Here is a 12,188-nt window from a genome sequence, read left to right as displayed (position 1 = left end):
GATAGACGTCTGTATTAGAGAGATATTTCTTGATAAAGAGAGATGTCCGTATTGGAGGGAGACGCCTGAATTAGAGAGAGATATCTGCATTAGAGAGATGTCTGTAATATAGAAAGATATCTATATTAAGCAGAGATTACAAACAATTACAGAGAGAAACAAATATTTTGTGGAGGTTACCATTTCACATTCTCTAGTCCACATGTACAGCAATCCAAGGTAAGCAACTTGAGATGGATACTAGAAGATAAAGAGAAAAGTTTATAATCCAGAACTAAGCCATAAGTTACGCTGTAAGTATGTATTCCAGTCATGAATTTTTGCTACAATTTTTTCATATTTTCGAGAACCAAGTTCATGCAAATACAGTTAGAATATTACATTGCCATATTACATGTCAACAAAGACTTGCAAGATACAATTTAGTTTGTAGCAAGCATTGTTTATCGATCATGTTATTCAATCGGCTAAACACGACAGAACTTTTCCAACTGAGCACAGGCAATAGACTATTACCTTACGCATCAGTGGAAATTAGTATGTAGATATCATAGAGTCACGGTAAGAAATGGCAATTTACAACATCATTCCTATTATCTATTATTATCAGATTCAACTAGTATTTAAACCAATAACAAACTGCCTAAAGTAATAAATGCTTATTCTACCTTATGTGCAATATCATCAATGTAGTTTGCTGTCTTTGCCTCCTCCACAGCACTACAAATAGCATCATGAACTGATTCCTGAAGAACCGACGATAAATCCGCTAACCATACTTCCACATCACCATTAAGAAAAACCTGAAAAGCATAATTCCTCACAAAAACCACTAAGATATTCTATGGTACAAAACACTAGCAGGTGATTAAGTCCTTAATCCGGTAAAGTTTCGAATGTTTTTCTTATAGAGTGAATTTCCACAGGTGAAAATCAAAGTCGTTCATTTATACTAGATATACATTATTCAAGTTAAATGGAGTACGGTGTTCGATTCAATGAATTTTGCGTTTATTTACACGTAAGAAAACCAATGATAAATGCTTCCTTGAAAAAAAATTTAACATTTCCCAAGGAAGATGAAAGTTAACCTCTTTCTTCAACGGAAAACTCTCTCCCTCTTCTGTGACAACAGCAACAGCATCATTAAATACAACTTTCCATCCGATATTAGAAGACGTTGAAAAACAATTGGAAAAATTTCCACTAATAACACGTCCCAAGTCATGTTCTGAATGCGTAGCTTGCGACAACCTTTTGAATGGTGGTATAATATGGTTGGATAATTGATCATCTTCATCCTAAAATATAGGCGTAAATGCATTAGCGTATTTTGCATTTTGCAATGCACTTTCAAAGAATTAATACAAAAACAAAAGAAAAAGAAATTGGTCTATTCATAATAAAGCAAAAGTAACAGTTATCAAGTCGTAATAAAGCAACGGGTAACAGAGATCATGTCGTAACGAAGCAAGCGTATCAAGTGCCAATACTGTCATATCGTAAAAAGCAAGGTTAACAATTGTTATTTAGTAATGAAGAAAGTGTAACAGTGGTCATTTAGTAACGAAGCAAGGCTAACAGTTGTCATTTAGTAATGAAGCAAGGGTAACAGTTGTCATTTAGTAATGAAGCAAGGTCAACAGTGGTCATTTAGTAATGAAGAAAGGGTAACAGTGGTCATTTAGTAATGAAGCAAGGCTAACAGTTGTCATTTAGTAATGAAGCAAGGCTAATAGTTGTCATTTAGTAATGAAGCAAGGCTAACAGTTGTCATTTTGTAATGAAGCAAGGTTAACAGTTGTCATTTATTAAATAAAACTAGGGTAACAGTGGTCATTTAGCAATGAAGCTAGGTTAAAAATGGTAATTTTGTAATGAAGCAAAGGTATCAGTGGTCATTTAGTAATGAAGCAAGGATAACAGTTGTCATTTAGTAATGAAGCAAGGGTAAGAGTTGTCATTTAGTAACGAAGCAAGGGTAAAAGTGGACATTTAGTAATGAGGCAAGGTTAACAGTTGTCATTTTGTAATGAAGCAAGGTTAACAGTTGTCATTTAGTAATGAAGCAAGGGTAACAGTTGTCATTTAGTAATGAAGCAAGGTTAACAGTTGTCATTTTGTAATGAAGCAAGGCTAACAGTGGTCATTTTGTAATGAAGCAAGGGTAACAGTGGTCAATTAGTAATGAAGCAAGGTTAACAGTTGTCTTTTAGTAATGAAGGAGGGTAACAGTGGTCATTTGTAATGAAGCAAGTAAAGTGGACATTTAGAAAAAGGCTAACAGTTGTCATTTTTAATAACAAGGTTAACAGTTTCATTTTGTAAAAGCAAGGTAACAGTTGTCATAGTAATGAAGGTTAACAGTTGTCTTGAGGCTAACAGTGGTCATTTTGTAATGAAGCAAGGGTAACAGTGGTCAATTAGTAATGAAGCAAGGTTAACAGTTGTCTTTTAGTAATGAAGCGAGGGTAACAGTGGTCATTTTGTAATGAAGCGAGGGTAACAGTGGTCATTTAGTAATGAAGCAAAGGTAACAGTGGTCATTTAGTAATGAAGCAAGGGTAACAGTGGTTATTTTGTAATGAAAACAGTTATCATTTCGCAGTGAAGCCAGGTTAAGAATGGTCATTTAGTAATGAAGAAAGGGCAACAGTTATTATGTTGTAATAAAGCAAGGTTAACAGTGAATTTATATATCAAGAATTTATGAAGAGAAAAAGTTAGCGATTCGGTAAAAACAACATACACATAACTTAGTTTAATACTTCAAAAACTACGGTTGAAAATGAAGCGAGCATAAATAAATATCATACACTCCCAACCTTTCCGAGTTCATCTTAACTGCCTTTCTTTTTAAAGTTAAATATAAATTTATTAATATGATGTACCTTTGTTGTCTTCTTTATGTTCATTGCAAGAACATTCCAGGAAAGTCTGGGCAAGTCTGGTCGTGGAGTAACTGTTACGTCAGTGAAACCCACAAACAATGATCTGAATCAGGTGGATTTGATTAAAATTTAAATTCTTTTTCATCAAAAAACAGGAATTCTATGATATAATATCATATATTTTGCTTCAACTTACTTTAGATGAGGTTTGACAGAATTGAAGACAAATGGTTGACTCAGAATAGCCAGTAAAGTAAGATCTGATACAAAATATAACCTCGGAAACGTCTGAGAAACAGAAATAAACTCACAATCAGTAATGCACTCGACGTATATTGGCAACGTACTCAATGTATAAATGTTTACGTACTAAAGGTATATTAGGGAACGTGCTAAACATATATTGTCAACGTACTAAACATATATTGTTAACGTACTAAACATATATTGTTAACGTACTAAACATATATTGGTAATGTACTAAACATATATTGTTAACGTACTAAACATATATTGTCAACGTACTAAACATATATTGCCAACGTACTAAACATATATTGGTAACGTACTAAACATATATTGGTAACGTACTAAACATATATTGGTAATGTACTAAACATATATTGTTAACGTACTAAACATATATTGTCAACGTACTAAACATATATTGGTAACGTACTAAACATATATTGGTAACGTACTAAACATATATTGTAACGTACTAAACATATATTGTTAACGTACTAAACATATGTTGTTAACGTACTAAACATATATTGGTAACGTACTAAACATATATTGTTAACGTACTAAACATATATTGTTAACGTACTAAACATATATTGTTAACGTACTAAACATATATTGTTAACGTACTAAACATATATTGTTAACGTACTAAACATATATTGTTAACGTACTAAACATATATTGTTAACGTACTAAACATATATTGGTAATGTACTAAACATATATTGAACGTACTAAACATATATTGCCAACGTACTAAACATATATTGCCAACGTACTAAACATATATAGGTAATGTACTATACATATATTGTTAACGTACTATACATATATTGTTAACGTACTATACATATATTGGTAACGTACTATACATACATAGGTAACGTAAGGTGTATTAGTAACGCACAACTGAAACATATATTGCTAACTGCTAAACGCATGTGGGCAAAATTATATTCATGTTCAGTTCGCACAATTTTTTTGATATGATTTTATTTGGATATATGTGAGTATGATATAGAATAGATAAAATCCTTTCATTGTACCTTTCGTCTTTCGTTCAGATAAGGGTAAAGTGACTTGAAGCAAATCTCCAATTCTTCGTTGAGATGTTTCAATACTTGTAACTTGGGCACATCACCACCAACACAACACTACACGAACAACAACAAAAAAAACACTTTCACTGAAAAAGCTCAGTGTGTGCAGGTTTAGACGTGAAAACTTAAAAAAGCACTGTGTTTTCACTGTCTGCCGTGTTGGTAGAAAAACCCGCACAGCGACAAGAATTTATTTAGATTCCTTGCTCTATCGAGCATCGGCGTCTGCAAGAAATTAACCAAATGGCCGCTTTGACGTCTCACAAATACACATATTTGTAACACTGTGAACATAATCGTTTTTTCATTTAAGTTTCTCATTTATAAACATTTATGATTGAGCAACCACAACAGAATTTTCTAGATTTACTGATGTTAAGTAGATTATTACACATGCACGTATGCTGCACTACATAGTAAAGTACAAGTTTGATCACCTGTAAAACATTTTTGGTATCAAGAGCCCGCTTTGTCATTCTCATGTAACTTTTGTCAACTTTTGCAAACCGGGCATACTCCTGAGGTAATTCCTATGGATTATAATGAAGTTGTATGAACTATTAACATAAATTAGATATGAACAAGATAAGTACACAAAGGAGCAAAAAGGATTGTGCTTGGTTGGTAGAGAGATGTACACAGAAAATAAAACATGAAAAATATATGAACTAACCTTCCGGTGAAAACACACTAACCTTAACAGCAACAGGATGACTGAAGACAGCTTCGAGATATCGCCAAAAATCTTGGACGGCAAGCCACTATGTTGAAAATCAAAACATAATCATTCAAAAGTCATTACGTCGAGTGACTTATTTAAGAAGAGATAATTGTAAACAATGAAACTGCCAGATAATTGAGCTCCATTGATAAAACAAAACCAGTTGCACTCGAACAGATTTTCCAAGAAACTTTCAAATAAATATATGGTGACTTAGGGCTAATTGAGTTGATGTCAAAAGTTTAAACGAGTGGACGAACAATTAAAAAAGTTATACCAATTTAAATAAGTCCTTTTGAACATAACGCCTTTATCCAAAAGGCTAGACTTTCTACGGTTGCATGTTCACGACTGTAAAATCATGCTTCCAAGAATGAAACTTACCAGTTCAAGAACTTCGCTAATCTCTTTCAGTTTCATCGCCCAAATAGCAGCTTCATGCTGTAACGGTCCTATGTATTTTGATGTCAACATCATTGCCAGTGTACTCTGGGCATCTTCAAGCAGCTCAAGTAAATTTTGAGTGTGTTGATTATTCAAGCAGTACGCCGTGCTATCTTTAAACTTTTCGAACTGCAAAACCTATAGAAAGACGCTTTAGTTCTTCCTAAAAGCAGCAGCTTAACAATCAGAGCATTTCGGTAAATTCTCACATATGGTAATACCATGCATTGAACTGAATATATAAATGCAGACTACTTTAGTTAAACATGCATGTACTTGCTCGAAGGCAAATTTTACATCCAGACACCAACTCACACCTCCAGACTCCATCTCATAGATTACTGTCTGAATTAGCTTTATGTTGATCGTAAATGGAAAGATTGGGACCAGTTAACCAGCTAGCTTCAGATATTTGTAGGGAAGTAGCCTTTCAGATGCAATTAGTTCAATGAGTAATACTCACCTGTTCCGTCCATTCCTCTTCAGTGTTTCTCATTTTCACCTCAAGCTCCAGTTCACGACTTGCACTATTACAGATACCTTGAATTTCATCGCCATGCCTAAAGATAGACACCAATGTATATGTATATACATTCTCAAACTTACTCTCCCACACACAGTAATAAATACATTTTCAAACAGCCTCTTTTTTATACAAAGAATTATAAAACAAGTATTCGGTGGCATAGCCTGGCAGCAGGAAATAAATTTGGCGGTGGTATATAAATATTTCAGTGTTTACTAACTGTAAAAACTACAAGAAAAATAATGTAATGACAAGACCAAACTTGCAGGCTGGCTACGTGATTGCATTTATTGGTCTTCTCTAACTTGTTCTTTCATCCATGATATAAAAAAAGTTGGTTTCTCTAATCGACTCTCTCTTTCTTACATAGTATTATTGATCGTTTCTCTTTTTGACTTTCCTTTTGACATTATAAACCAATATTTTGTATATTCTTATAGACTATTCTTCACTTACTGGATTAGATCAATATCAAGAAGGTTCTTCAGCTTAAACACGTTTGCTTCAAGTTGAAACGATGAGCCAGTCACATTCATCACTTGAAGCCAATGACGATTGCGAATCTCCTACACAAAAGTGATAAAGACTTCAGGACTTAGATTAACAATATTATATGAGTTTGCACATACGAACTTTCGAGGCGAGTTTATGTAGTATGGGAAAGACATCAAGATAATGTTTGATGTATGACTTCATGTTCTTGCAAGCAGTCCATTCTTTAATCCTTTCGGGTAAATCTGAGCATTGTTGCCAATATTCCTCCAACTACGATACAATACAATACAGAAAACGTTATAGAAAAGCACGAAAGAATCTAGATAGAAAAGACTCGAAAGAATTACGTGCTAACATAAAACTTTTAAAAAAGACGACAGACTAAACAATTAACGACAAACATATATTAGCATAATGAAAAACATACTTCAAGGTTTGCACTAATCAAGTTGACTTCTGCCCACAGTTTTTCACGGAACCTATAGTAAAAAAACACGGAGAAAAGCTATAGACTATTGTGATAGCCATAAACGCTTTATTAAGATAAGAAATAGGTGGCCGTAGGACCACCTCCCCCTCTCACAACAATAACAAATAGTGCAATTTCACTAAAGAGGCAGACACTTGACAAAACATTGAGGGGAAAGAGTGGTAGCTCAAGTCAACGTGGCTCAGGTCAATGTTCGTGTTAAAATGTTATTGTTTTTACATTGTCGCTAAATAAAGTTCTAGAAATACATTCTTTAAAATTTACGAGGAAAAGGCAAAACTCCTCATCGCCTTGTGGACGTCACTGCTTCAAAGACATAGAGTTACGTATACCTTTCGTCAAAGGAAATGTACTGTTGAAACAATCCATACATGAGGCCTAAAAGTACCAGCTCCTAAATACATTATAATAAAAAAGAATGTAGTTAAATTTAAATCATAAACATTTCCACGTGAATCGTCGCGAGACGGAATGACATCAAGAGGTATACGAGAGTAAAAACATTTTAAAATATGGCGAAATAGAAATAGAAATGCACGGACTAAATGCAGATAGATATGAATACACTTGTAAGAGGTTACAGATAAAACATCATCAAAAATCCTTTGGTGTTCGGATGCTTACCTCGCCAGTTCTATCAAGTTCAGGATATTGAGTTGGAGTGAGACCAAACAACAATTGAACAGCATCAAGTATTTTCCTTTTGGCTTCATATTCGGAATAAGCACTTTGGAATCTAGCCAACTTTTCAACAGCATCAGCTGGCTGCACTCCCGGTATACCAGGACCTTGCGAGTCAAAACTGTTACGAAACTGTATTACGTCAACCACGAAACGCTACAAAGAACATCATTCTGTTAACGTTTTTACTTATACTAAACTAGTTATCATCCTGTAATGACCTTGCTACAAAGTCAATGAACATCATCATCTCACTAGTGACAAACCAAATTACAAAAGTGCTATCACCATCTCCTACATAGTAGCCATCACCACAACTTAACTAATTAGTACTTGCATCACCTTGCCAGGGAGTTCACTAGCGCACACCCCACAATCAACTCAAATTACAAGTTACCTTATAATACACCATAGGTGCTATCACCATCTCCTAACTAGTAACATAAGTGCTATCACCATTTCCTAACTAGTAACATAGTGCTATCACCAGCTCCTAACTAGTAACTTAAGTGCTATCACAATTTCCTAAATAGTAACATAGGTGCTGTCACCCTATCTTAACAAGTAACCATCACCACAACCTAAGTAAATACTATTTGCATCACCTTGCTCGAGAGTTCACCAGTTCACTAGTGAACATCATCAGAAGATTACAAAAAACTGTCTCAAAGTACCGACAACAAAACCTAATTGGTAAATAGCATCATTGCCTAACTAGTGTCAGTATCGGCATCACCGTACCAGTCACAGCATAATACCCAACAAAGTGAACAATGATTTGACTTAACATTTCATAGAAGGATAACACTTGTCAATAAGCTGTAGATATTCTCATAATAGATCCTAACATTCTCTCGCACGTAAATATTCCTTACACAAACGTATAATGTACATATACACGTATAATACTTTGACTTCTTTATCCAATTCCTGTTCAAATATATTTCTTTTCTCCACCATAAGTTCATTTTGAACCTTAAAATAAGATAACGTAAATATATAAAATGAGATAAGAATACATACATAAATTACAGCAAGCAAATATATTACTTGCTTGATTATTTTCAGGCAACCAAGAATGAACAATTTTAGTTTCAACTTACCCTATCGGCAAGATCCATCAGATTCTTCCAGGTTTCTCTCAAACTATTCACTTCTTCCACTTCTTTCCTAGGCAATGACAGCTCATACTTTCTAGGAAACGAAAACAGACAAAACAAACAAAATATAGTATTCCTTTACTTGATATTAAAGGCGTTGTTAATGCCATTCGTATGTTTAACCGAAACTACGTCAATAATGAACCACAAGAATTCTGACCAAAATAAATGAATATAAAACGGTATATCGATGGAACGATGATCAATTCAAAACTGTCTTTAAATCTAAAATTATCAATTGGTATTAGAGACTAGCTTTATAGATGGTTAAATACTTATGTTAAGTTTTGTCCATTCTTAGCCACTTAATCCAATTTCACGCCAATTTTGTCACATAAGTTGATAACTTGGTTGTCGCAGTACAAGTCTATTGATTAGGCAATGGCTAAAGCAGTGATATCTGTAGAGAACGCAGTCCCAAAAATCATTCCCAAAACAGGCTAAATATAATAACAAATAAACTTCTCTATTTCCTTTTCTCTATAAACCTCTTTTCAATGACCATAAAGTTGAATCTTGATACTTACCTTAGCATAATATATCTCTTCTCAACTGGCAGATAAACTTCATCAATCACATTATCTTTATCGCTGAGTTCTTGAAGCATTTTTATAGTTTCATTCAAGTTCTCCAACGTTACGACCTTATGAGACAAACGTTCTTGCATTTTTTGACGATATTCTATCAACTGCTGTAGATCAATCTAGAAGAAGAAAATAATAAATACCAGGTAAATTCCTACTTTTAAGCAACAAATTTGATGGAAGAAAGGTAGTAAAAGGGCATGACGAATAAACTCCACTTCAGTAGCAAAGAGTAAAAGAAATTATCAATTCATATGAAGATAATGCAGTACATTGTGTGACAGCCTTTTCAAGGGCATTATACACACACAAAGCAAAACATCAGGCCCAGAGCGTTATGAACGATATGTTTTTATATTTTAGTCATGAGCTGAATCTATCAAAGGTTGAATAATAGCAGCTCACTGTAAATTATATAATAACAATGAAACTAGTTTCCACTTATTTATAACAAAGGATTAGCATGCTTGCATCATGAACTAAATGTAGTTTGCCCAATATTTGAGATAAATTAATGCGCTGTAGCCAATGATTTAGAACCCAATCTCTAGATGTCTAACTACCGAGTCCAGGTGAGGCAAGGAGGCCATCTTGAAAGGTGGCAAAAATAAAACTCAAAATGGAAAATACGCTAAAAGAAAGTTTGAAAACCAATCATATAAAACATTTTAAAAATCAAATATAGACTATCAATTCTGCAACAGAATATCGATTCAGGAAAAGCAGGAATTAGTCGTCAATATCGTCAGTTTTACCACCTTTCAAGATAGCGGCCTGCCTCACTTGTAACAATAGAATTTTGGCGGAGTCAGATGTCGAGTAGATTGGGTTCTAGGTCATTGGCTCTGGCTAATCATACCCTTGCAGTTTCGTGGAGTTCAGTCGAGTATTTCGTTTTCCATGTAACAGAAAACGCATGAAGTGCATCCTTGATTGGAGTGGTATTTAAACACACCGATCCAACAGTGAGAACATCAGGCACAGAGAGGATTTCCTTTTCAATGCTTTGCAAGCGATCTACTTCGCTGGAAAACGAGTCTGGACTGGGCTCAGTATCGACAAACGCTTGATACAAAGCGTGCATGTCTTCTTTCCAAAGAAAGTCATATCGATGAAAACGTAAACTTGTCGATCAACAGGTGTTCGAAGGCCTGTAAGGAATGATTTATGTTTGAGCAGCACTTTGCAAAAACTCAACGTCAATTGGGAATAAATTCGCTGAATCATACAAATTCTTACGAACATATTTCCACTACAACGAATAACTTTGTCACGGGTTAAAGGTTATCAAAAATCAGCAAACTACAATACGAAAATTCTGCTGTGCATAGAAAAAATACAAGTATCTAGTACACGAAGCTTGCAAATTGAGTGGCAAGAAGTTTGCACTGCTCCATTCACGTAGATCAAAACCATTTATTTTTCATTGCTAAAACTCAAAATTATCTTTGTTTATCCTGACTTTACACATTTTATCTTTGTTAATCACATTTTATCTTCACATTAACGTTTTTACACTTTATTTTTACTTGACTATGTTTTCCCGATTTAATTTTAACTATGCTTTTCACATATTCTAACGTGCCTATACGCTTATTTTATTTTTACGTGACTACGTGCGTTTTCACATTTTTTTTACATGGATTTATTTAATGTTACTGGAGCATTTGATTTAGCAAGCCTGACTTAGATGGAAAAAAACACAATACATAGACTATCAAATCGTGAAACAAGGAAAACATCGATTTAATGAGATTGAGCGGAACGGAGTTCGCAGTGTTTCATAGCAATTCATCAACAAACTTTTCTTTAGAAATCAACTCAAAACACACATCACAATAAAGACAAACGTCATCTTAATTTCATTTTCGAACTTCAAAAACGACATACGTATGAGACGAAAAAAACCTTTGTAGAAATAGTCATTTAAGTATGTTAGGGATAGGAAGGAAAAGAAAGAGCAAATAGTGATAATTATGGAGCGTATACATACATGTAACAACATCCGAAATGTATCTCACTATAGTGCTGACTTTGGTGTCTTCTATAATTGACTGATATAATGTTTCTTTGGGGTCAATAGCTCGTGTCTTAATGTCTTTGTAAACCTCGAGCAAGCATTGAACGACATCATCAATAGCAGATTGAACTACGTTTAATGTGGGCGCGATCACTATATAAGGAATGTCGAATTTGACCTCAACTTCAAACTGGAGTAACTGAGATGAAGTATGAAGTACTGCCCATTCTGATGAAGATGACAATGAAGACGACGCAGCCGATGATGGACGAGAGGTGCTGTCACAGCTAATGAAAAATAAATACAATGACTAGAGTCAATCCCACCCTACAAAACTAACATCGCATTATCATTATTCATTTTATGTGTGCAGTTGTGTCACAACAGAGGTTGTTGTCGAAACGTAAGTCAACACTAACAGTCTTTCGCCAGACTGCACCAACCTGGACGATTTACATCTACAAACATATAACAATACTCCAGGGTTCAAGCCCATTACTTAATCATTCAATTAATAGAATCAGAAATCTAATACAGAGTATACTAAAGCAAAAGTGTCTAACACATAGAGCTTGGGGAGCTATTACGTACATGAGCCCGTGCAACATGAAATTCAGCAAAACGCTAACATGATTTTGGCAAATTGAAACGATTCAATATTTGTGATCTCACAAATCTATACTTGACCACTTTTACAATTTGCAGATTTTGTAAATATACAAAACATGCAAAATGACAACAGCTGATGTGTCCCAATTTAAGATTTACAACAGTAATTCCTTAAATACCTCAAAATCACTTAAAGAAGATTACAAAATGAAAGCAAA

The 12,188-nt window shown here is 34.2% G+C and overlaps 1 protein-coding gene across 1 annotated transcript in view; it reads right to left on the bottom strand.

The window, feature by feature from the left end:
* Positions 1 to 12,188, bottom strand: part of LOC124442322 (dynein axonemal heavy chain 5-like) — a 59,395-nt gene that overhangs the window by 34,981 nt on the left and 12,226 nt on the right. Inside the window, 21 exon segments of the mRNA XM_046992816.1 lie at positions 181 to 240; positions 669 to 803; positions 1,092 to 1,301; positions 2,892 to 2,994; positions 3,088 to 3,179; positions 4,187 to 4,294; positions 4,678 to 4,770; positions 4,936 to 5,001; positions 5,346 to 5,543; positions 5,869 to 5,965; positions 6,388 to 6,497; positions 6,565 to 6,696; positions 6,854 to 6,905; positions 7,249 to 7,310; positions 7,541 to 7,753; positions 8,507 to 8,572; positions 8,701 to 8,791; positions 9,285 to 9,460; positions 10,201 to 10,460; positions 10,463 to 10,492; positions 11,335 to 11,648. Coding sequence (XP_046848772.1) covers positions 181 to 240; positions 669 to 803; positions 1,092 to 1,301; positions 2,892 to 2,994; positions 3,088 to 3,179; positions 4,187 to 4,294; positions 4,678 to 4,770; positions 4,936 to 5,001; positions 5,346 to 5,543; positions 5,869 to 5,965; positions 6,388 to 6,497; positions 6,565 to 6,696; positions 6,854 to 6,905; positions 7,249 to 7,310; positions 7,541 to 7,753; positions 8,507 to 8,572; positions 8,701 to 8,791; positions 9,285 to 9,460; positions 10,201 to 10,460; positions 10,463 to 10,492; positions 11,335 to 11,648 — 2,668 coding nt within the window.

The sequence above is a fragment of the Xenia sp. Carnegie-2017 genome, unplaced genomic scaffold (assembly GCF_021976095.1).
Source record: "Xenia sp. Carnegie-2017 unplaced genomic scaffold, XeniaSp_v1 HiC_scaffold_20, whole genome shotgun sequence".
Taxonomy (NCBI): Eukaryota; Metazoa; Cnidaria; class Anthozoa; order Malacalcyonacea; family Xeniidae; genus Xenia; species Xenia sp. Carnegie-2017.
This window is presented reverse-complemented; position numbering and strand designations above follow the sequence as displayed.